The following is a 26,565-nucleotide window of genomic DNA, read 5'->3' as shown; positions in this document are numbered from 1 at the left end:
CTGAAAATTGCCTCAAATGACGTTAAATTGAAATAAGGTTTTAAATAGCAGGAGTTTATATAGCTTTATATAAACACGAAGCGAGGCAATGACTTTAAAGGAGGTGTTTAATGATTAAAATGTCAAAGCCGTCCCATAAATCAGTGACATTACCGTAACTGTTGGTCACAGTTTAAAGCAGGAAACGAGAGCGCCCTATTTCCGCTGCAGCAACGAGAAGTAGTACGTCATAAAAGAAAGGAAAATGTGGACTGGAAGGACGAACTAAGGCCAGGAGAATAACCGCGCGCCCAGTTTAAGTCGCTCCCCGACGTTGGTCGCCAGGCAGCTGCTCCCTGTTGTTTCCATTCGAGTACGCCGCAGCTGAAAGGGTCGAATCGAGGTCGTTGTTGGCGTATCGTAAGCATTCGATAGCTCGGCTAGCCAAGCTCTATTAGCCCGCTCGCTAGCGATGGGCACGAGAGCGAGTCGCCTCCAGGAAGACCCGGTGCCGTCCACACTCGGGAAGGACGGCACCGCCAGGAGAGAATCATACCGACGGCCCCGTTGCGCCAGGCCCACCAGTCTCATGGTGGACTTCTCTGGCAGCTTCGAGGACACCGAAGTCAACCGGAGCCGTTCGGAGGAAGGCAGCGACTCCGACCTGGGCCAGCATGGCGCGAGCGCTGACGGCAGCCCCGCCGACCACCACGGCATCGCGGCTAGCATGAGCCAGGCGTCCCCGACGGACGACAACCACATTGAGAGCAAGGCTGAGGAGGACGGCAGCACGAGCCCGGAGGCTCCCGTCAACGCCGAGCATCAGCCTGGGGAGGAAACAGGCCGCACACCCCACCGCACTTTCTCCGAGCGGCTGCCCGGAAATCGACACGCTGGGGGCCGCAGCGTCGGCGCCAGGTCGGCGCGGGTCAGGGGCACCCACCAGCGGCCGGTGTCAGAGGCTTGGATCGGCCTATACCGTGTCAACAACCGCCATGGCAGTAAGTCGAGACGTGACCACTCAACATTCCCAAATCACGTTAAACTTAAATCATTGTCGTCACAACTAGTTTAATTGAACGTTCACTTAGTCTTAAGAAAAGTAAAGTAGACATTTATAATATCAAGCCATGCCATTCCTTTTGTTTACTAAAATTGATTTTAGAGTTGAAGAAAATCGAGGAATATGGAACTAAAACTAAACGAATGAATTTTTTGCATGAGACAGTGAACACTGTTCAAAAGGGAGCTTAGCTCATTGCTGCTATTGACGATGGACGTCCAATTCATTTAAAGTAGGAGGACTGCTTGTGAATGTTCATCTTTCAATGCCATTGACAGAATCGGGCATCAGATCCATTTTGACTGGGAGGTCTAGCACTGTCAGTGGCAACCACAGAATTAAACAATCCCGAGAACTGTCAGTGCACCACATTTTTCACAGATTGTCCAAGACACATGCTGCATTTAGTTGATTATAGGTTTAGCGATGCCACGATTAATAGATAAACTAGAGTAATTCGATGAGAAAAAAGATTCAAAATAAATTTTTCTGCTTCGAGTATTCGTTTAATCCAAGTTGCGTTGTAATGGTTTGTTTTGTAAGTGTTTGCATTCAGTTTTATTGGTCTGGGTGGATACACTGCCCTCTAGTGCTAAAAGTGAATATGACATAACTCATTTCAGATGGCTGAATCCAGCTGCTCCCTGTTAAGTCCAACATAAGCTTTTGTCTGAGCTTTCATGTTTTCTTAATTCATTCGTAATGTAGTTTTCAGGTATGTTTAGCCGTTTTTGTGTGGAAATATGTGTTTGAACCGTTAAGCGCATTGTAAAAAAACAACAAAGTTTGCATTTTATAGCATTTAAGCTAGCGGTTTTTTGCTAAGCAAGTTATCCAATTGTTCTTTTGTTGTACTTTGATCCTCATTTATTTTTGTATACCATTTAAGGCTCAGCTCAGATGTTTTGATTTTTAATTTTTTTTTTTTTTATGTTCCTTATCCGATTACTTGATTATTTGAACTAACTAGTTAATCGATTACCGTATTGGCCCGAATTTAAGACTGTGTTTTTTGCACAGAAATAACATTGAAAAAGAGGGGGTCGTCTTATATTCGCGGTCTAGACATTATACCCATTCAGGACGCTAGATGGCGCCAGATATCATTGAAGCGATGTTCTGTCATGACAGATCTCAGCTACTCTTTTTAGTTTAACCAGTTTGCATTATTTTATTGCAATGCTTTTCCTTATTTAGATTTGTTTCAAGACTGTAGTTACAGTTAGACCTCACTTTGATGGTTAATGCAGTTATTGTAATTTTCTTGTTTTATCACAATACATTGGTTTATTTACATTTCAAAAACCAGAAGCCATTAATTTACGAATGTGATTGCACTTTAGTTTACATATTTAAATGTTCAGATATTAAGATTTGAATGAGGCAAAATAGCATGTTTTTTCTCTCAAATTTATTGTTATAATCATTTGTTTCGGATGTACAGTAGTTATTTTCTGGAGAAAAAAAATTTGGTGTTCAAAAAGTCTTTTTTTTTTTTTTCCAACTTGAGTCTTGAAAAAGAGGGGGTCGTCTAATAATCAGGGCCGTCTTATATTCGGGCCAATACGGTAATCGACTTCTTAAAAAATCAATGGCTGCAGCCCTAGATAGGTTAATTTTGATTGTGTAAGAGTTAAAGAAAACTTGTATTAAAACTGTAAAAGAGTATTAAAAAAAAAACTCTTATAAAAAAAAAAAAAAAAAAAACTCTTGTAGGGTGATCTGAAAAAGGCACAAGATTGACTGCAAAAATACCCTTTTACCCGAAGCTCATATTACTAACTGATAATGCGTGAATGAGAAAATAATTGGATTTATATTAGAGGCAAGCACGTTCAAATAAGTGAGCAGTCCATCACATCACATGAAACTGAAACAAGTTTGAGGAACTTGCATTCTTGTGCAGATAATCTCTCTTCTCGTGCTTTTATGATGAGGGGAATCATCTGAGGCAGTATTGTGTAAATTGAGCTGCTGGCGTAAGACTTGATGGAATGACATGAGACCACCCTTCTGTCATGTCACGAGGTCTTGATGACAGTTGTCACAGTAGAGGCCTGCCAATTGATAGAGAAAGCATTTCATGTGTTTCTTCAAAGGAGGCCTAGTTTCCTTTCAATAAAGCAATATGGCAGCACAAGACGGGGCAAAACATCGCCGTGTGCGTTTAGGCTTTCCCGGGAAAGCCCTCCAGCCAACGTGAAGGGGAAATGGGGTCGGGATATGAGGAAATGCTGGCGCTGAAAAAGTAGGCCGGGCGGGAGCCAACTCTTTTGGACCATCTGCCTCGTCCTTGGATGGTCGAACACATAGTGGAATTTTATGTGCATGTAGAAGACCCCCACGAGAACCTCTTTCACAAAAAAAAGCCTATAAAATGGCCACATCACATTGTAACAATTTTGCCAATGCTAATGAAAACAATTCTACGATTTACGATTCTAAACTTTGGACAAGTTCCTCAAAACGACGGTCATTTCTAATGCTCAACTTCAAGTAGAACTTGCGTGGAGCGAATTTTTTAGCACTCAGTCAGTCCTACTTCCCAAACCTGAAAGTGTGACATCATTTATGGAACAATATTAGACTTGTATACATAGCGAGCATAGCAGTAGCAGGGATATCTGTGCCATTTCCAGTGAAAGTAGCCGTTCAGGATCACTATTTAGTGACAACAATGATAGAGAGGGCTTCTAGGGAAGGATAATTACAATTAATCTGTTCATGTATGAAACTGATGTGTCAGATGACGATGATTTAGTTGCCACTGTAAACAGTGGTGATGACGCCAATTGGTGACTTGATACGTCACTAAGAGCGGTAGGCCTATTTCTCTCTGAATTTAATTTTCCAGTCAGTCTGTGATATTATTCATTATCAGTGATCAATACCAAGAAGTATATATGCCAACCCAAACTCCAAAATGGTACCCAACCAAACCAAGTCAGTCTGCGATATTATGGTACCCAACCAAACCAAGTCATTACCAACTCATCAAAATCAATCAAGTGCTGCAACGATTAATCGATTAACTCGAGTAATTCGATTAGATAAAAGCTTTGAATCAAATTTTGCTGCTTCGAGTATTCGTTTAATTAGAGTGGCGTGTTACTGGTTAGTGTTGAAAATGTTTCTATTTAATTTTATTGATTTGGGTGGATACAGTGCCCTCTAGTGGCAAGAGTGAATACGACATAAGTAGTGATGCACGATAATACATTTTTCAACCGATACCGATAACCGATAATTTCCTCCTCATTCCAACCGATAATGTCAAGCCGATAATTCTATTTATAAAGATTTATGTAAAATTTTAAAGTATACACAAAAGAAAATATTATTGTGCAAAAATATAATTTATTGCTCTTTTTTTCAACATAAAATATGAACAAGTCGTCAATTCCAACATCTAAATAATGACAGATTGTCTGACATTGTGTAATGGTAAACTTTTGGCAACAATTACTTAGAGTAAATACCTAAATTGCACAAAAATGCCTTTAAAAGTATGTCATTCCTAACATATATAACAAATAATACACTGCAAAACACACCTCCTTAAAACTATTCAGTTTTAAGTGTAAATCTATTGGAAATAAGTGAAATTATTATTATATCATTTGGGGCACTAACGACATGTGCTTTACAGCAGCTAAACTGATACACGGCAGTACTATTTGGATGGAGTTGGAGCTCGCATCTCCGTGCGTGTTGTTTTGTGCCTGAGTTTTGTTAAGCCGAAAATAAAGGCAGCGTTACAAAGTCATCTGACCGCTCGTCATTTTACATACTGAATGCATTATTGGCTGGCTGACTTCATTTTCTCCATGTTTAAATTATCATCTAACCACTGTGCCGTCATGATAAGCTTGCTTACTGGACATCACTTCTCCAAATGTACATGGTGAAAATGTGATTGGCATGTTTTTCATGAAGAATGGTGGTCGTATAAACTGCATTATTTTTTTATCCAGGGCTTTGGCTCTCGGGTCATTTCGGTAAAAAAAAAATCGTATCTCGTCTCGGCGGCGGCTACGTTCCTACCAGATAATCCGCCCGCACCGGCCGGTTCGCCGCGGCGTATTCGGGGGCTGGCTCTGCTCGCACGCCGTGAGGGAACGCTCGAGAAACCGGGGTGTTTGCCGGAGGTCCTGAAGCCGTGGAACTGGGCTCTGCCCGCCGCGGCGGCCTGCCGGACCAGCCAGAGCGGCGGGCTCCGTCGGAGGACGGCTACTTGCCGACTATCGGTCTCCAGTCGTGCCGGTGTTTAGCCTTAGATGCGAGTTTACCACCCGCCTTGGGCTGCTTTCCCAAACAAACCGACTCTGTATCGTCACAAGCCCCGTAGTTTAACTTAGTGTTTGCAATAGCTTTAGCATTCCCGCTAGCAGCAGCAGGCTCGTATTCGTTCCAAAAATCTTTGTGATGCAGTTTTAAATGGATGCTGGGTTAGTGGTTTTGAATGAGGACGCTTTCTTTCGGTCTCTTCTGCGGTTCATGTTTCGAAGATGGCGAGAGCGTCGTTTTTTTAGTAACAGCCGCCATAATATTCAACTATTTCTTGTCGTGTAACTCCGCCTCCTCAACCCCTCCTCCCTCAGGGGCTTCAGAGAGGGGAGGGGTTGAGGAGGCAGGATGCTGAATTCTTCGGTTGTGCACATTTGGAGGCTAAATCAAGTATATAATTATCGGATTGCATTATCGGTTGAATTTTATTATTATCTGGATTATCTGTGTGACGTCATAATTGCCATAATCGACCGATAATTATCGGCGACCGATATTATCGTGTATCTTTAGACATAAGTCATTTAACATGGCTGAATCCAGCTGCTCAGTGTTAGGACCAACATAAGGTTGTAAGTTTTTGTTTGTGCTAATGTTTTTTATGTATTCTTAATTTAGTTTATAGGTATATTTAGCCGTTTTTGTGGGAATACGTGTTTGAACAATTTGTTAAGAGCATTGTTAAAAAATGTGCATTTTATAGCATTTAAGCTAGCCGGCTTTTGCTATGCAAGTTAGCCAATTTTTCTTTTGTTGTACTTTGATCCTCATTTTTTAAAAATATTGTTTTAGGCTAAGCTCAAATATTTTAACTTATTTTTAAATTAAAGTGCATTCTACATACATTGAAGAAACACTCAGGACATTGCTTTTTGTGTTCACATTTATTGCTCTTTTAAAAGTGCAATCCCAGCAAGCCTTTGTTTTACATCTCCTAAAATGTATTCTGCAGTGCCTTTAATGTTCCTAATTCGATTACTAAATTATTCAAACTAAATGGTTGATAGATTAATCAACTAAATCAAATAATCGATAGCTGCAGCCCTAGTTCAATCCAAAAATATTCTGTGATTGGTGAGAATGTGGTTACTTGATTAGAATTATAAATGCCTGGGGGTACTTACATCTTTGAAAAAACAATGTTGTATTTTGCTAGGTTTTCAAAGCTGTCATGGCTAAAGGTTTGTAGCATAGAACCTCGCCGTCAATGTGAACTTGTGAAGTTCTTCCACTTCTTGCAAAAGATTGTTTTTTTGGGCCACTGATGAAGTCTCGATCCTTCATGTGAGCAATTCATTGATACACATCGACATGGCATGATGAATCTCGCTGGTAAATCGTTGATAATTGTTGTGCAATAAGGTGAGGATAGCGTGATGTTATACTTCCGTAAATGGAGTGTTAGTGTGGTTGTTTGTAAATGACATCAGCTGGCAGAGGCTGGCAGCAAGGAGCGTCACTGTTGCTGAGGTCTTGCTATGGCGGTAACTCAAAAACTACGTGGTCAATTTAAATGTTTTTGTTGAGTTTTGAAATGGCAAATTATGCTTTCAATGAAATTTAATTAAGTAATACATTCTAGAGTTGAACACTTTATTAGCCTTTTAGGATAGGAGCTTACATACTTAAGCATTCTACCGATTATCCCATCATTTAGGTCATTTTTTTTAACACAAACATGTACTGCAGGTATTCGTGTCCACTTGGAATCAACATTGTTATAATTTACAGTCATATCTGTGACTGAGGGTTTGTCGCTTAAAAAAGGATGGCCTGTTTAGTGAAGTTTGTGCCAGCGAATGTGTAGAGTAGACTGCGTGTTAACTGGCTAGTGATGCGTGACTGCGTTAATAGGGAATGGGACGTACTACGTCATTGTTTGGACGCGCCTCCATGCTGGCAATATGATTCACTTCCGGGCCAGCAGACTCAATGCGGATTGTAACGTGTGGTCGTGCTAAGCTAACTCTTTCGGTGTTTTAGAAAGAAATTATGGGTGTGTATTGTTGTGTTACCGGGTGCAACAGCTTCTCCTACGACTGAAAAAAGGGCGAGGAAAACTGGACTCACTTTTCACCGTTTTCCTGCATGGAGGACCAAATATCAGATCACAAAGGATGGCTGGGGCGCAGCGGTTCGTTGGAAAAGCATTTCTCTTGATCATATGTCTGCTGGAATTAGAGTGTATTCCCCTCATCTCTACTCTTGTAAGTTGAACGATTTATCCGTTTTGGTTTCAATACGTTTTTTTTTTGTTTCTTTACTGTTGTGTAAATCTGCCTCGGTAGCAATGCTAACCTTCTCCTCCTCCTCACCTACCTGTTGTGTTACTAGGAAAACCTGCATATGAAATGCTGACAACACATCCCGATTGGTCACCATATCTCTTCTTGGGTTATTCTGAGGTCAAGCGCACCACATCGGAGCGTTATGAGAGGTTGGAAAGGCGAAGAGTGCACGCTGAAACTTTAGTTTGCTCTGCTCTTACAAACACGATCCCAAGTGTTGTTGTGAAAAGTCAATAAAATATGAATACCAAAACATGACTTGAACAACTTCTTGACAAACTGTAACTGCTTGTTGCTTACTTCAGGTCTTCATAATAAACAGGTGTAATAATTACAAAGTCAGGTGACTTAATTTTGTTATTCTATTTGGAATATGCATTGACAATTTTTGGACAGTGTTGTAGACAAGAACTGGGACTGATAAGTTGCAATAGATTTATTTCAAGTAATGCAATTTCTCCAATACGATATTTGAATTGACAGTTTAAAATCTTTAAATTAGTGCAAACAAGGCCCACCCTCTGACGGTGGCAGCAAATATTATATAATTATAAGTGATACACAAATACAAGATCACAATAAACGTGTCTTTGTCAAAGCAGTTTAAAACACTGTTTACTGGCCTTGGGTAAATTGCCAGACAGGATAAATATGTGCTTTAAAGTTCTTGCATTTCCATTTTAAGTATTGCAAGTACTAGTCTCCAACACAGTATTTGAACTGACAGTTTAAAATCCTTTTAGTACAAAATGGCCCACATTCTGGCAGGGGGCAGCAAATATTATAATACATAATACATTATAAAAAGCTATATACTATATAAATACAAGATCACAACAAAACCTGTATTTTTCAAAGCAGTTAAAAAACATCCAGTGGCCTTAGGTAAATAAAGGTGTATAAATATGTACTTTACAGTTCTTGCATTTCTATTTTAGGTATTGCAACTTTTCCAACACTATTTGAATTGACAGTCTAAAGTCTACATAAGTGCAAATAAGAATATTATAATTTAAAAATGATAATGGAATATATAAATTCAACATTACAATGAAACGTGTCTTTGTCAAAGTGGTTAAAAAAAAAAAAAACGTCACTGGCCATAGTTAAATAGCCAGGCAGAATAAATATGTGCATTAAAGTTCTTGCATTTTCACAAGTTAAAAGCCCGCAGTTCATCGACGAGAAGGGCAGACCCAGATGGCGTCTGCTGCAGGGGCTTGTTTGAGTCCGACACAGGACAAATGGAACCACTCCATTGAACAAATTTTCTTTGTCAAATGATCCAAGAAGAGAGATGGTGACCAATCGGGATGTGTTGTCAGCAGGTTTACCTAGGAACACAACAGGTAGGTGAGTCGTAGTAGGCGAGCATTGCTACCGAGGCAGATTTACACAACGGTGTAAAAAAACAAAAACGTATTGAAACCAAAAGTGGATAAAGCGTTCAACTTACAAGAGTAGAGATGACAGGAACACACTCTCATTCCAGCAGAAATATGATCATAAATGCTTTTCCGACGAACCGCTGCAATCCAGCCATCCGTCGTACCTTCGTGATCTGATATTTGGTCCTCCATGCAGGAAAACGGTGAAAAGTGAGTCCATTTTTCCTAGCCCCTTTTTTTGTCGTAGGAGACGCTGTTGCACCCGGTAACGCAACAATAAGCACCCATATTTTCTTTCTAAAACACCGAAAGAGTTAGCTTAGCACTACCACACGTTACAATCCGCATTGACTCTGCCGGCCCGGAAGTGAATCATATTGCCAGTATGGAGGCGCGTCCAAACAATGACGTAGTACGTCCCATTCCCTATTGTACCAAACTTTTTTTTTTTTCTTTTTTCCAGGTAAACTTTTTGCTGACAAATCAAGTGGTTTGGAGTTCTCCTTTTCCAAACCATTGTTGGTTTTATAGGTTTGGCCAATGATTAAAATCACTCAGATTTTAAAAAATCAAAACCAAAAAAAAAACTATTATCAACTAGCATTCACTGTAGTAGCAAATACTTAAACGTAACTAATATTTCTTTGCAACAAGTGTTATCGGTTTATCTGTCATAGCGATGTCGTACACTTGTACACTTCCACACAGCAACACAACACCCCACAATCAAATATTTAGCTGAAAGTCAGCATTTGGTGTGAAGTATGGCATGAACTTGTGATAGCAAAAAACACTTAATGGAACAGAGCAGCAGACATGAGTCAGTGTCAGCAGTTAAAGCTTACTTGTTACCACCTGTATCCTATCTTTCCGCCATTTCCTTTACACGCAGACAGGAGAAGTGCTAAACATAACACCCCTTTTCAGTCTTACCGTAATTGCACTGCACACGGGCTGTGTCCCTACTCTGTTACGACTCTGAGGTGACCTCCCATTTGCAGCAAATTGCCATGCCAACATTTTGCCTTTTAATTCTATTGTCAATCGAATACAGAACAAAGACATACAGTAGTTGGTGACAAACGTATCATCCATGAGGTTGGCCGCCCCATCAGACATAGTATATTTATTAATAAATGTTTTTTAAGCACTTCAAATGTAACAATTATAAGTTTTAAAACATGGTACTGTCTCACCGAATTATTTTTAAAAAAGAATTCAGTAGAAGAAAAATGCTTGACTTTATTAAATGCTTCATTGAGTTAGTCTACTCAAATCTGCTCAGAGCTGCTCACTTACACACAATCAGTTGCCACAGCAACTGTTTAACAAGTTTAATGATGATTGACTCTGGCAATATCAAGCACATTCATCTGTCAATCATCGTTAACTTTAATAAGTTACTCCAGTGCACTGCCTACCTGCCTGACGAACAAAGAGCAGGGAAAGGGAGGGAACGAGAGTGAGACTACACGATCGACTCGGGACAGCTCATCCGTATTTTTTTTTTTTTTTTTAAATTTAAAAAAAATCTGCAATGGATTGAGGGCGCAAAGTTTGAAGCAGAAGTAGCGAGGGATCACTGTACAAACAAACGGCACCATTGCACTTTCATTCCGGCATAGATGGAGGGGGCTGCATGACATCATTACTACAAATTAAAAGAATATCTGAAAACCGTGGCAGTACAAACGAATATTTTTACAGCACAAATGATTGACACCACTTTTAGCCACCTCTTGACCTCAGATTTACCTGTAAAAGAATTATAAATATCTTAGAAATGAAAGCAGCACAGAGAAAAATTTTTACAACACAAAACGGCGCAAATGTAGCACACACGACAGATATCATTTTTAGGTAAATGTATATATTTAATGATACTTTTGGGGAAAAAAAGTGGGGGGGGGATTCTTATATGTATCCCTTTCCAATGCTAAATTTGAATAAATGCATTGAACACTTTTTTTTTGGGGGGGGGGGGGGTTGGTTGCGCAACTTCGCTACTTTTTTCACTCATCCCGACGGGTTCTGGTCCCCATTAACCGCGAAAAATGAGGGATCACTGTACTACGTTTGTGCTGGTTTGTGGTGTAAAAAGTTTTGTTTGTGCTACCACGGTTTTGCAGTCATTATCTTTTTTTTTTAATGGGTCCTCTAGAGTTCACCCAGCATGCTATACATCAGAATAAACTTCCTAACCCTGGGCGATAAAACAATAACAATAATTATCGTCATGTAATTTTTGTCAACAGAAATAAAAAAAACTTTCAATAGTCCGATTCTGTCCCAGCTGCCTTCAAACAGGCTGTAGTCAGACCCCTTTTTAAAAAAAAACATCTCGACTCCTCTCTGCTGTCCAATTTTAGACCCGTCTCCCACTTGTCTTTCCAAAATTTTAGAATTGAATTTTTTGTTCAATTGCAAACCTTCTTACGCCCCTTTCCCACTGAAACTAGTGGGTCAAAGCGTGTTTTTTCCAAGCCGATGCAACCCACTAGCAATTGGCATTTGGCACCTTTCCCATTGACAAAAAAAGCTGTCTTTTTTTATTTTTTTTATTTTTTATTTTTTATTTTTTTACCCGTCTAACCCCCCACCCCTCCTCAGCCATGCGTAAGGTTACGTGACGTCACCACGCTAAGATACGCGTCGACAAGTGCGACCGAATTCATTCAGTTCAAGGAAGTAAACAATGCAGAGCAACATGGAAGCCTCCTTTCCGTTTGTGTTCTCAGTTTTCATGCGTTTTATTGCCCTCAAAATGGTAGAAATGCAGCAAAGGATCAACACTCTGCTTGTGCTGAGGCAGCGTAGGCGACGTGAATTCTTCTTCTACTAGCTTTGTTGTGAGCCTCGACGTAACAACGGTTGTGGGGCGTGTTAAATGGGAGGCGACTGGCACGTTGTTATGACGCATCACGTAAGAGCCTACGTCCCCACGTAGATTAGGGTGTTGACTGTTGACCCGGGGTTTTGCTTTCACACTGCATGACGATCAGAGCCGAGGTGATTTTAACGCGGGTCGCTTGGCGACTTGATTGACACGGGTCGAGGTGGGTCGCTTCACCTTTCCCACTGCCACCAAAAGCCGATTGTTAGTGGGTTGACATGGGTTTTTTGGCCAGTGGGAAAGTGGTATTGGAGACAAACTCCACCCTTGACAAGTTCCAATCAGGTTCAGGTCCAGACACAGCACTGAGTCAGCACTGTTAAAAGTACATAACCACATTGTCCTTACTGTGGACAATGGAAACCAAGCTATCCTTGTTTTACTAGACCTCACAGCAGCATTCGATACAGTCGACCATACAGTCCTTCTATCTCGTTTAGAACATGTCATAGGTATCCTTGGTCACGCTCTAAAATGGTTTAAATCGTACCTGCAACATAGAACATTCTCTTTAATGATTGGGGAATTTTCCTCCTCACAAACTTCGCTGTCTTGCAGGCTCTATTTTAGGGCCTGTTCTTTTTGCGCTTTATCTCCTACCTTTAGGATCAATTATTAAAAAACATAATATCGCTTTTCATTTTTATGCTGATGACCTGCAGCTTTATCTGCCTTTGAGACCCAACAAACAAACTGCTCTCGCTAAATTGATGGAGTGCATATTTGATGTGAAGCAGTGGCTTGCACAAAACTTCTTACATCTTAACGAGGGCAAAACTGAATTTATTACTTTTGGCACACCTTCTATGATGAATGCCCTTGAGCCTAACTCTGGTTGACATTTTTAAGACACACGTTAAAAATCTCGGAGTGATATTCGATAGCAGGCTTAACTTTGAAAAACAGCTTAGTTCTTTTGTAAGAGCAAGTTTTTTCCAGCTCAGTCTCTTAGCCAAAGTGAAACATTTTCTTAGTCACCACGACCTTGAAAAAGCAATTCACGCTTTTATAAGCTCAAGGCTGGACTACTGCAATGCACTTTGTTGGCCTCCCCAAGTCCTCAATTTCTCGTCTGCAACTTGTTCAAGATGCTGCTGCTTGATTTTCAACAGGTACACCTAGACATGAGAATATTACCCCCGAGCTATCATCACTCCACTGGCTTCCAGTCCATTTTACTTTTACTGTTTGTTTTTAATTATATGAATGGCCAGGTTCCATCTTATTTATCGGAAATTTTAACCTTCCGTAACTCTGGCAGGACTCTTTGCTCGACCGGCCAGCTTCTTTTACACGTTCCAAGGTCGAAACTTAAACAGTGGGGAAACCAATCTTGTGGTTGCTGCCCCCAAGCTGTAGAATAGCCTTCCCCCTGAAATCCGCACCACTACGGATCTAGGTCTTTTTAAGTCTTGGTTAAAAACACACCTTTTTAGACTCTACTTTTACACAGATTAGGATAGCCTGGTTTTATTTGCTGAAGGGTTTTTAATGTTTTTTGGTTTTTATCGGTTTTATTGTTTTATTTGCTGGACTTTTATTACGATGCGCTGTCTTTGTTTCATTTTTTTTCTTAATGTCATTGTGTAATATTTTCCTGCCTTTTATTTATCTTGAGCCATGTTTTGTTGTAAAGCACTTTGAGGGCCTTTCGGGTTTTGTAAAGGGCTATATAAATAAATTTGATTGGATTGGATTTGATTTGATAGTCGATAGAGCACCCGAACACGGAAAAAGGCTGGTGCGACCTGAACGCTAGCTGAGAGGGGTTTCAGTACAGGAGTGAAAATGACCTGTCACAGAGAAGCATTGAAGCCTGATACTGTGGACAGACTTATTTTTCTGGCCTGTATCCTTTAAAGCAATGGCTGTCTTGTTTATTTGCCACGTTTTGGAAGCTAATCATTTTCTTTCGTCTATTTTGTTGACATTGTCAGACACCTTAAATGGGAAGTTCAGAATTTTTGGCGTTAGGCTTAATCTTCAAGTTAGCGGGGGTTTAATTAGTAGGTGAGGTTGATTTTTTTTTTTTTTTTTTTTTTTAAATTCCGTGCAGTTATTTAGTCATTTATTAGTTACAGGGCTCCGGAGTGGCTAAGCTACCATGAGTCAATGGGCCCGTCCTAGCATACTAATTTAACCCTCGCTAACTCGAAGATTAAGCCTCACGTCAAAAATTCTGAATTTCCGCCACCTTAAAACATCATGCACCAAAAGGCTTTAACATATTGCTGTGTGTAAATTAAAATTATTTTGTCTATTTAGGGTTATTAAATTTTTGGGATTGCATGTCTACCTCAGATTTTATGCAATATTGTGGATTTTCATTACCTCATGTGCAATGTTCTGCATTTTGTTAAGTTTTAATTTTGTGCAAAATTCCTCATAGTTGGGAAATGCTGTGTAGTAGTTCGCCACCATGCATGCATCTTTGTTCTGACATTAAAGACCTGTTAAAGCAGGATGTGGTTTTGTCAACTTACACTCAGTGCCAAAAGTCAGACTTCAGATTTGAAGGAAAAAGATATTGTGATCATTATTGATATCGAGTATCGACTGATAAAAAACTTTTTGTCATATTGCCCAGGCTTGATTTACCAAAACCTTGTTTGTGGTGGTAACGCCAAAAGTAAACAAAACAATGTGCATAATTTATTAAAACCGTAGCAGAAGATATGAACGGCACCATTTCCAGGTCAACTGGCAGGAAAAAAAACGAAACAAAACATTATTAGTAATGGCTGCAACACCGTAGCAGAACAAACGAACGGCACAATTTTTAGCCTGTTTAGACCAAAATGGGGGGCTGTTTGACCTCTTATTGCCCTATAAAATAATTGTAAATATCTCAAAACGATAGCAGCACAAACAAAACTTTTCAAACCACAGACCGGTACAAACGACTGACATCATTTTTATGTAAATTTGCACTCATCGGGCGCCAACTGCACAAAGGTACAAAGCACCATCTATCATGTCTGTGCAGATATCCGCTGTCCTTTCTGCTCCAAGCCGTTCCCGGGCGGCCGCATTGAGGATCACCTATTGAGCTGCCTCACGTCTCCGCCGCTTCCCTACAACAGTACGTTTCCCCGTGCTCCTCAAAGCTATGTGCCGATCAGAATCTATGATGACAACGTGTTTTTGCGTCTCTCCAGCGGATGTGCTTAGCAAAGACAGCGGCGAGTGCTCCATCTGTCTAGAGGATCTTGTGCGGGGCGAGACCATTGCCAGGCTTGCGTGCCTCTGCGTCTACCACAAGAGGTAACAACCTGCACTTGACTCGCAATTATAATCAGTGTCACGCAAGCTCACACACACAGGCGCCTTGGATAAGAGTCAAGGTTATTGGATACATGCTTTAGTAAAATTGGGAAAGGTCGCACCGTTGCAAAATCAAACACCCACTGAATACTTCTTTAAGTACAATCTAATGAGCTCTTTTACAAATATAAGGCAGAAATTTTCTGATTGACACTCAAATTTGAATTCAGTTCAGCATTTTTTGTTGAAATCGTTCTAAGAGGCAAAACACGGGAGGCGATGGCGAGATGCGAAAGTCATCGCCATTTAGCTGAAAGCCAACACATGGGGCACGATGCGACTGTAGCGGCAAGAGACACACATCGCCCCCTGGCTGTGTGTCGTCGCTCGTCTCTGATTGGCTCTGATATTTGGAGGGCATTTTAAAATTTCCGGTTTTCTGAGCACCAACAACTTCCCATACTGCTGTGTTTTTATTTATGTCTCGGAAATCATGCCAAGAGGTGTATACTAGTCCTTCTCAAAAAATTAGCATATTGTGATAAAGTTCATTATTTTCTGTAATGTACTGATAAACATTAGACTTTCATATATTTTAGATTCATTACACACAACTGAAGTAGTTTAAGCCTTTTATTGTTTTAATATTGATGATTTTGGCAAAAAAGTCAAGAAAAAACAAAAATCCCCATCTCAAAAATTAGCATATCATGAAAAGGTACTTTAAAGAAGCTACTAACCTAATCATCTCAATCGAATTAACTCAAAACCCCTGCGAAAGATTCCTGAGGCTTTTAAAAACTCCCAGCCTGGTTCATTACTCAAAACCGCAATCATGGACAAAACGGCCGATTCCAGACCTTGGGGGACCTGCAGGAACAGTGAATTGAGTCTGGAGTAGAAACATCCAGAGCCACCGTGCACAGGCGTGTGTGAAACAGCGGCAGAAGCGCCTGACCTGGGCTACAGAGAAGCAGAACTGAACTGTTGCTCAGTGATCCAAAGTACTTTTTTCAGATGAAAGCAAATTTTGCATGTCATTCGAGAATCAAGGTGCCAGAGTTTGGAGGAAGACTGGGGAGAAGGAAATGCCATAATGCCTGAAGTCCAGTGTCAAGTACCCACAGTCAGTGATGGTCTGGGGTGCCATGTCAGCTGCTGGTGTTGGTCTACTGTGTTTTATCAAGAGCAGGGTCAATACAGGTAGCTATCAGGAGATTTTGGAGCACTTCATGCTTCCATCTGCTGAAAAGCTTTATGGAGCTGAAGGTTTCATTTTTCAGCACGACCTGGCACCTGCTTACAGTGCCAAAACCACTGGTAAATAGTTTACTGACCATGGCATTACTGTGCTCAATTGGCCTGCCAACTCTCCTGACCTGAACCCCATAAAGAATCTGTAGGATATTGTGAAGAGGAAGTTGAGAGACACCAGACCCAACACTGGATGAGCTTAAGGCCGCTATCGAAGCCTCCTGGGCCTCCATAACACCTCAGCTGTTCAAAATTTTCTTCCCCCAGAAAATTGAGATTTTAAGCTTTCCAATGATGTATCACACATGCATATCGAACAGTTTTGAAATTTGGCCAAATTGGGGGTCTCAGAGCGGAACTTCAAGTCACCTGAGTGTTTTCCGCCATATACAAGTTAAAAATAGCCCTGTGAGAAGTTCATATAATTCATACATTTCATATTAATTGTATTAATAATAAATAATAATAAAATAATTATAATTCTGCATTTTAAATTCATATAATAAAAAAAATCGAGAAGTTAAGACTCGAGCTGTCCCGACTAGTCGACGTCGTCGATGACGTAAATGTGTCGACGGGCAAAACATACCGTCGACGGGTAATGACGGGTTAAAAAAAAAATTAGATGTGGTTAAAGTTTAGAATGGTGGGCGCTCGCGATGCAAGCGGTTGTTACTGGCACCTCAAGGGGGTCGCTGTTATTTCAACCTGACCGGCATTGTCAGATTGAGCAAACACGAAGAAAGTGGGTGAGCGAGAGAGCGGGAGCAAGATCAGTGAGTTGGGAAAGTGCGCGGGTAGCGCGTAGTTGACTGGTTGCATCCCACACGTTTTGGTTTTGGTCAATAAAAGTATCCATAAAGAGCCTTCCTGAGGAGGAAATCGGACGAACCGAAGACAATGAGCCAAGTGAATCGCCGGTTCACTCCTCACTAGGGCGAGGATTTGAAAACACCACCACTTACCAAAAAGGGCAGAATTGGTAACAGGTGAAAGCGGCATGAAGGCAAAAAAAAAAGGGGACCAGAATAGCCAGAGCCTGGAATTATTTCAAGGCAAATATGGAGGGTGCCACTGTGTGTACTCTTTGCTAGGCTGAGCTCTCATACCACGGTAGCACGTCGGCTATGAACGAACACTTGAAGTGCCGTCACCCAAGTGTAATTTTCGAAGACAACAAGAAACAACGAGCTAGCGGATTGTAAGTCCATACAACATTCTAACGATTTTTTAAATGGAGGTTGCCTTTATGTGCGTCGTATCAACGTGCATTTTTATTCAATAAAATAATTAATATATATATAATATAATTATATATATTTTTTTTTTTTTATTATTCTTAAATTTATTACGATCATGGAAGCTCCCACTTGGGGAAATTACATATATCCTGTATATACATAATCTAATAAAATATATATGGAAACAGCACTGGCCTGCTTACTGTAATCCATGACTGCCCTAATGTTAGTTACTTTATATTATAAAGTATTATTGTGTATATACATATAGTAGTATACTATAAAATACAATATTTTTTAATTTATGTTACTGTGAGTATGTGGGCCTTTCATTCAAAAAAATTTTAATATTTCAGTGTGCCCTCTATCTATTTTCAGGTTAGAACAAACAAAAATTGAACAGTTTTTCCCCTCCCCCAAAAATGTGGATTGCACACCAGAAAAAGCATCTGAACTCACACAAAGTATTCTAAAAATGGTTGTCCGGGACATTGCAATTCATTTTAACATTTAGAACAATATAGAGTAGACAATGACATACCACAAAAAGAGTAAGAATTGTTTTGACTCCTGTTAAAAAGGTGAAGTCACAGTGTTTCCGTTTACATTTTTTTTGCACGAGTTAATGCCAGCAGCATTTGACCTCATTGTTTGTGATTTATTATTGATATGTTATTTATTTATACGGTAATAAAGAATTTAGGTGTTCCAAAATGTTTTTTTGTGAATTAATAAGCTTCAACAAAAATGTCATTATTAAAGTAGTTTAAAAAAAAAAATTATTAGATTAGTCGACTAATCTAAAAAATAGTCGGCTGACTAATCGGGAGGAAATTTTGGGACAGCCCTAGTTAAGACATTAATATAAACTAATATATTTTTAAACTATAAATTTTTTTGACCCTGCCTTTTTGACCCGGCCTCTTATAAGAATCGGAATCGAGAATCGTTCGGAACCGGAATCGAAACATGGAACCGGAATCGTTCAATTTCAAACGAACCCTATTCATAGTCGCTGGTCCGCATGTGCACGTGTACGAGCGCGAAATTTCACGTGCACGAATGTTGCGTGTCGCTTCGCCGCAAGAGTGTTGGCGATTTTCACCTCATCGAGTTTGTTCCATTAAAAAAGTATTTAACGCGAGCGACGTCGCCTCCCGTGTGTTTAAGCCCTTAGTCTGGAAGAAATTTTATTGAATGGAAAAATACTTGAAAAATTTTGACATTTATTTCAATTTTACATTTACAGCCAGAACTTAAAAAGAAGGTTCACTGCAAAAACACTGTAACATCAGTCCCCAAAAAATTCAGAATTGATGTGGTCACAAAATAATGGGATTTGACTCGGGAACATTTTTATGCAGATTTGTCATTGTGAGTTTTTCTCTGGACATTGAGCCTTCAACCCCCTCCCCTGTAATTGAAGTGGAGGAAATGTTTATGTGGTTAGGCAATGCACATATGCACATCAGACATGGTTACGTCACATGAGCCTGACATCAGTGTGTGCAGATGTGATGTTTCCACCCAAGTCGCACACAAGTTCCTTCTTTGAAAAAGCATATGTCAAGAGGTGTGGCCCCATTTGGCTTCTCGCACTCAAATACAGATGAAATGCGGATACACCCAGAAGACAGCCTGCAATTGGAACCGGTCCATGGCTCTTTGTATCTTTCTCAATCGCTCAGTCAGTCCTACTGCCTTTCAATTTGAGTCACTCTCTTAACACGGCAAGGGTACACTCCCAATCTCTTCCTCAAAGTCTCACAATCACGCACTACAAATCTGTCACGTTTTTAGTCTACACAATTCCCAATCTGTTACTCACCTACTTGTGTCATAATCTCATTGATTTAATCTGTCACTCAACCATGTTCTCACACTTTCAAAAAATCTCACTTCCCCTCGCTTTTTCTGTGAATTAGTTAGTATAATGAAGTATGTACTAGTACATCGATGAATATGTTGTACTAAGACAGCTGCAATAGAAAGGCAAATATTTGGTAATAATGGACCATCATTTAGTTTCAATGGAAAAGTAGTTTGGTCAAGTTCAAATGTGGTTCGACGGTGCATCGTATTGCGTAATTGCAGCAGGGAAGGATATGTGGTAACTGCCTTCCGAGAACCAACCTTAACCAACTTGTGTGTGGCTGCAGCTGCATTGACGCGTGGGCCAAGGTGAAGCCCTGCTGCCCCGAGCATCCCTCAGATTGAATCCCAAGTCACATGACTTCCCCCGCCATGACTCAGGTAGGCCCAACATTTTTATTGTCAGATAGTTTACCCTCATTTAAATGCATTCCAGTAGTTAATGTACGAATGAGACTCAAGATTTGGTTGGATTTAGTCATTTCAGCAAATTCCACTATTTTAATATTTAACATTGTACAAAATGGAATTGTAACTTTCGTCTCTATCGTGTCAGTCCGACCAATTTAAACCCCCATATGCCTTAAAATGTCTTTTATTGCAGTGGTCTCCAACTTTTTTTTCCCCCAACACAGACCGGTGTGACATGGGCCTTTTTTCATGGACTGCCATTGTGTGTCAGAAATTCACAGTAAATTTGAAATGACACGATGGAACTAAAAATTAACATTAAGTGCAGGGAAAATACAACTTACCATTAGACATGTGCCGGTTACCGGTTTCACGGTTTACCGTGGTGTGAAAACGTCGCGGTTTCAAAACCACTAAAATTATCCGTCATACCTTAGTACGGTATTCGCTATTTTTCATGTGCCAAAATGCAGCCGAAGTGGCTTGGTGCGGCAGCACTCACCCCTTCCCGTTTGTTGCCGTGAGTGTCAGTGATGCTATTCTGCTAAACAGCCAGCAAACCCAAAAACAAATCCTCCAAACACAAGGCGTACTTTTCTTCAACTTATTGAGCTCTCAAATCGTGGTGAAATATACAAATGAATACATTTAAAACGTTGTACAATTGTATTTTTCCACGTGTGATTAGGTTCAACAGGATATCAGTAGCACCATTAAAAAGTTCGCCAAAAACAAAACGCACATTTTCCTTTCAAATTCAATATACAAACTAACTAAAACTTAAAGACGAATGTTAGCCTAGGCTAAGCTGGGAGACCAGCTTCGTCGAGGTTTTATGTCTCACAGCCGCTGAGTGAGAGACAAGCTTGAATGAAGGGGGGAAAGAAAAAGAATCGCGTCAAAGATCGCTAATTGAGAAAGGAAGTCTCACTCCTCACTTTTTTTAAGATGAAACCTTTCCTCAACAATATTTACATTTTAACTAATTTATAAAACCAACTTATACATTTTTAACTAACTTATTAACTTATGAATTCTTTGTTCTTTTTAACACAAAGGCATGGCATCATGTAGACTAGAGTTGACAAAGTGGCTAAAAATGGCGAAACTTCACTTGAGCTTCCCCCCTCAAAAAAAGTCATACAGTATATATTTTAAATTTTATTTAGAAGTCTTTTTACTCTTTATAGCAATTATTTTGTTCTTACTCTTAATATTGAGCAACTTGAGCTGTGGCTGTGGGTATAGTCTAGATTCTATTTATTTTAATTTTATATAAAATATTTGTTATTTTTTGTTTATTTATTTTCACATTATATTCATGTTCCAATTTGCAAATATGTTTTGAAAAAAAATCCTGTTCAATGGAAATTTTTTTATTTTATTTTTTTAAACCCATACATCTCAAATTTTGGAGCTATAATTGCAATACCCTAATACCGTGAAACCGCAGTATTTTTGCTCACGGTTATCGTACCGTGAAAATCTCATACCGGCACATGCCTACTCACCATACGCTAAATCAAACTTTTTTATCAGCGGCCCCTCCTCAAACTTGACTGCAAGTATCCTTGGTCGCAAGCATAATGAGTTCTCCATTCGTAAAAGGTTTCTTGTGGAGGTGTGACAAAATATCGAAATGGTGATATATCGTGATACTTTGTATCCCAAAACGTTATCGATATGCTCCTGCCAATAATCGAGATATCGTTTTAAAAAGGTGTCAATGTCTAAAAAAAAGAATAAAAATGAACCAACAAGTTGCTACCAAAATCTTCCACATTGATAGTGTCTCAGTTAACTCTAGGGCTGCATTGACTGTGCTCGACGCCCAATCTATTTAGATTGTGAATGTTCGTTTATCCGAAACCAGAGCATTCACAGTCATTCTGTCAGATTTTCAGGGCATTTAAAGGTCATTTTCTTTTGAGTTTGAGTCATTGCCTATTCTTTTGGGCGATTCCCAGGTCATTTCCTGTTCTGTAACTCAAACTGAACAGGAAGAGACCCATAAAATACCCCAAAATCAACAGGACGTAACTGAAAATCAACAGGAAAATGACCTTAAATTGCCCAAAATTACCTTATTGCCTGGCATTGGCTGCCACTACGGGCCATAGACGTTCAATCCGTTTGAAGTGGGACTCCCACTTCAAAGGGATTGAATGTCTACAAGTGATAAAATCATTCCAATTCACAGCAGAAGCTTGTTTTTCTGTTTATTAGTTGTTTGTAGAATATCCTAGAATGATTTCCTGACCAATGTATCGATAATCGTTGTATCGCCATATCGTTAGATCATCGTTATCGTGAGCTTTGTATCGCAAATCGAATTGTATCTTGAGGTTCCCACTCCTAGTTCTTGGCTTTAGCAATTCGGTTCGCCACGAGGTATGATGCTCTCAGTTTGTTTGCTAGCTGTTAGCCACATGTAATGCAGAATGGACTTGGTTTTAGGCTCCTCTTCTGGCTCAGCAGGTGGCCTTTTATTAGTAAAAAGCTGTCCAAAGACGTCGCCACCCGCTGCACACAGCCAATAGCAGCTAACATTAGTGTTTACATTGACTGACGCTTGGCTGCAAACAACCCTAGTAAGGACGACCAACCAATAGAAAGCGACATACACACATCTCTTCTCGGATTAGTACGGATGTGTCAAGAGGCACAGGCTAGATTGCAGTTAACATAATTATAATCATATAATTGCATCGAATATTTTTGCGTATTGAAGAGGGCATATCGAACAGTTCAAAATAAAACCGAGTATTGTTACATCCGTAGTATTTACAATTGTCATAGTATATCGCTCACAGGTAACTCCACAAACTGTAGCTGTAAACGTAATTACAAATGCAGACACAAACTTATATTAGCTGAAACAACCTACAGCCTTGTGTAGGCCACACCAGAGCGCGGCTATCCTTTACCCATGTCAGACGTCTGACTCTGCTTCTCAGTCATACAAGGCGACAGTCCAGCCAGACTCAACGCTGCCACCAGTGGGCAGTGTATCCTCCATCATTAAACAAAATAAAATATTTTGGACTTTATGGATAGTTATTTTGCAGGGGCACTTAAAGCAAAACTAGGTAACTTTTCAACCTTAATGAAATATTTTCATAACATTTGCAGGCCCAGAATACAGTATACAGTGGGGCAAATAAGTATTTAGTCAACCACCAATTGTGCAGGTTCTCCTACTTGAAAAGATTAGAGAGGCCTGTAATTGTCAACATGGGTAAACCTCAACCATGAGAGACGGAATGTGGAAAAAAAACAGAAAATGACAGTTTGATTTTTAAAGAATTTATTTCCAAATTGGAGTGGAAAATAAGTATTTGATCACCTACAAACAAGCAAGATTTCTGGCTGTCAAAGACTTCTTCTAACGCATTCTAACGAGGCTCCACTCATTACCTGTATTAATGGCACCTGTTTTAACTCGTTATTGGTATAAAAGACACCTGTCCACAACTCAGTCGGTCACACTCCAAACTCCACTATGGCCAAGACCAAAGAGCTGTCGAAGGACACCAGAGACAAAATTGTAGACCTGCACCAGGCTGGGAAGACTGCATCTGCAATAGATAAAACGCGGTAAAAATGGTGTAAAGAAATCAACTGTGGGAGCAATTATTAGAAAATGGAAGACTCAAGACCACTGATAATCTCCCTCGATCTAGGGGTCCATGCAGGATCTCACTCCGTGGCGTCAAAATGATAACAAGAACGGTGAGCAAAAATCCCAGAACCACACGGGGGGACCTAGTGAATGACCTACAGACAAGTGGGACCATAGTAACAAAGGCTACTATCAGTAACACAATGCACCGCCAGGGACTCAAATCCTGCACTGCCCGACATGTCCCCCTGCTGAAGAAAAAACACGCCCAGGCCCATCTGCGGTTCGCTAGAGAGCATTTGGATGACCCAGTAGAGGACTGGGAGAATGTGTTATGGTCAGATGAAACCAAAATAGAACTTTTTGCGAGAAACACATGTTCTCGTGTTTGGAGGAAAAAGAATACTGAATTGCATCCGAAGACCACCATACCCACTGTGAAGCTTGGGGGGTGGAAACATCATGCTTTGGGGCTGTTTTTCTGCAAAGGGATGAGAACGACTGATCTGTGTAAAGGAAAGAATGAATGGGGCAATCGAGAGATTTTGAGTGAAAATCTCCTTCCATCAGCAAGGGCATTGAAGATGAGACGTGGCTGGGTCTTTCAGCATGACAATGATCCCAAACACACAGTCAGGGCAACAAAGGAGTGGCTTCGTAAGAAGCATTTCAAGGTCCTGGAGTGGCCTAACCAGTCTCCAGATCTCAACCCCATAGAAAATCTGTGAAGGGAGTTGAAAGTCTGTGTTGCCCAACAACAGCCCCAAAACATCACTGCTCGAGAGGAGATCTGCATGGAGGAGTGGGTCAAAATACCAGCAACAATGTGTGAAAAGCTTGTGAAGAGTTACAGAAAACGTTTGGCCTCCGTTATTGCCAACAAAGGGTACATAGCAAAGTATTGAGATAAACTTTTGGTATTGACCAAAAACTTATTTTCCACCGTGATTTGCAAATAAATTCTTTAAAAATCAAACAATGTGATTTTCAGTTTTTTTTTGCACATTCTGTCTCTCATGGTTGAGGTTTACCCATGTTGACAATTACAGGCCTCTCTAATATTTTCAAGTGGGAGAACACAACACAACACAATTAGTGGTTGACTGAATACTTATTTGCCCCACTGTACCTTGACTTTTTAAAACCTCGCTATGCGTTCAAACTGGTCATCAGCACATGCCTACCTGTTAGGGAGGTTCCACTGTATGCCTTCTTCCCATTGTTCACTTCTCCTTCTTTGGTCCTCACAGGAGACCACATGCCAACACTCTCTCCTTATGAAAAGAACAATGTCAGCCAACCCATAAAGAAGCTCCGGGCAGCGTGGACCTCCTTCTATTGGTTCGGAGCATTTCACCAGGAAACTGTAAACTTTCAAACAAACAACGATGGCTGCTTTTGGTTTCAACCCCTTGCTTGTCGGGTCGGTTTCTGATGATGTAATCTCCCCCGCCCGCTGTGATGAGGGTCACCTCCTTTGTATTTTGAGTAAAAGTGTTGCCTCCAGCTAGGGGGCCGATCGTTTGACGGAGGTGGGTACGGGTTTCGTCGTTACCGGGTGTTTAGTGTTTTAACATTTCAAGGGGGCGTTGGTTGGTTAGTGCTCCATTCTGCGCTGGCGTTTGCACCCATTTGAGCACTTTTTGTCCCTTGAGGCTTTTTTTTTCTTTCGTGCTTTCTTGATTCAGTTGCTAAAGAGTGTTCCCACAAGATTGGACCGGAAATGATGCCGAGTGACTGTTTTTTGTGAATTACCCAGAATTCTTTGTTACGTTTGTTACAACATGTTACACAAAGCAATGGTACTGCTTTTTGAACCCCGACAACACCTTCCCTCCACGACCCGTTTTCCGGAGTCTGCTTTTCAATCGCCGTTTCGGCCAAGGTCGCGTCGGCCTTAAAGGGACAGCGCCACCTTTTTCTAATCAAAGGTATTTCAAAGTATATCATCAAAATGACCGTGATTATAGCTCAATGTATGGTTTTCTTTTAAAGCCTTCGTGTGTGTGCTGCCTTTGCCTGGACAGGGTTTACAGGGGGAAGGCTTTTGCAAAGTGAAGAATTAACAACCTCAGCTTCTGGAAGTTTTTCCCAATCTTTTCCTCTGGTATTGAAAGCTCTTTAAGTATTCATTCCGTGTCCTTGATATCCAGTTTGAGGTCTACATACAAATACATCTTTTCTTGACCTTGAAAGTACCAAGATATTAAGACTAATAACGTTATTACATAAACACATTAGTAGTCCAAAAGTGACACGACAAGTTGCGTGTATTACTACTACACTGAACCGAACTCATTGGCTTACATTCACGTCCAGTCAATTCAGCCATCCCATTTCAAACGGATTGGACGTCTTTCACCGTCAGTGAGGTAAAGTGGGTGTCAAGTATACGGAATAAACGGCTCTCTGTACGCTAGTCCTTGCTGAGGTGCTACACAACTCATCCTGCCATTAGACGGCAGCCATGTGCATGTTGAAAAAAAACTGATGCCAAATTCTTGTGTGTGCGCGTGTGTAGAGGCTCATTCGATGTTACATTTGTTGTGGTGATAATTTATGACGTGTACTCTTGAGGTGCGTGCGTGCGTGCGTGTTCTCATCAAAGTGGGCGGACAATCTTCCGTGCCCACTTATTTAATTCCCTCTCGAGCCGTGTGGTGCAATACCTCAAATTTTTACCAATGCTAACTATATAAAAGCTCTCCGTGTGTGCGTGAACTACATCAAGGATGTGATTTTGTATGAATAGACCCCCAGGTCTAGTCCCCTGTCAGACGCCACAGCTTTCATCCCAGCATAAATGGGCAGTCTGAAAAAAACAAAACGGCGTCTTTTTATTTATTGAATTGTAAATATGTAATGCAGTTAAAAAAATTGCTGGTCTTTGTCTGTTGGATATACTGTTTCTAAAGCTCCGATCTTTTGTATGTCTCAGAAATTGTTTTTATATGTATTTTTTACAATAAATGTGTGAGGAGAAACTGTGTGTGGCATTTTTAT

The 26,565-nt window shown here is 40.4% G+C and overlaps 1 protein-coding gene across 2 annotated transcripts; it reads left to right on the top strand.

Moving 5' to 3' along the window:
* The first annotated feature begins 110 nt into the window (after positions 1–110).
* Positions 111–26,565, top strand: zgc:66427 (uncharacterized protein LOC406256 homolog). Of its 2 annotated transcripts, XM_057856839.1 has the most exons (5): positions 142–980; positions 14,885–14,980; positions 15,057–15,162; positions 19,817–19,910; positions 24,813–26,564. In XM_057856839.1, exons 1-4 carry the CDS (start codon positions 452–454, stop codon positions 19,872–19,874), a joined length of 789 nt encoding a protein of 262 aa, XP_057712822.1. In that variant the 5' UTR covers positions 142–451; the 3' UTR covers positions 19,875–19,910; positions 24,813–26,564. The 2 variants fall into 2 exon arrangements, with proteins under 2 accessions (XP_057712823.1, XP_057712822.1); XM_057856840.1 differs by lacking the exon at positions 19,817–19,910 and having other exon boundaries at positions 111–980; positions 24,813–26,565.

The sequence above is a fragment of the Corythoichthys intestinalis genome, chromosome 14 (genome assembly GCF_030265065.1).
Source record: "Corythoichthys intestinalis isolate RoL2023-P3 chromosome 14, ASM3026506v1, whole genome shotgun sequence".
Lineage (NCBI taxonomy): Eukaryota > Metazoa > Chordata > Actinopteri > Syngnathiformes > Syngnathidae > Corythoichthys > Corythoichthys intestinalis.
The sequence above is the reverse complement of the archived record's forward strand: the minus strand, read 5'-3'. Positions and strand labels throughout refer to the sequence as shown.

Coding starts and splice junctions, on each gene's coding strand:
- zgc:66427 (XM_057856839.1), top strand. CDS start 452: ATGGGCACGAGAGCGAGTCGCCTCCAGGAAGACCCGGTGCCGTCCACA. Junction 981..14,884: donor TGTCAACAACCGCCATGGCA/GTAAGTCGAGAC, acceptor ATGTCTGTGCAG/ATATCCGCTGTCCTTTCTGC. Junction 14,981..15,056: donor TCCGCCGCTTCCCTACAACA/GTACGTTTCCCC, acceptor GCGTCTCTCCAG/CGGATGTGCTTAGCAAAGAC.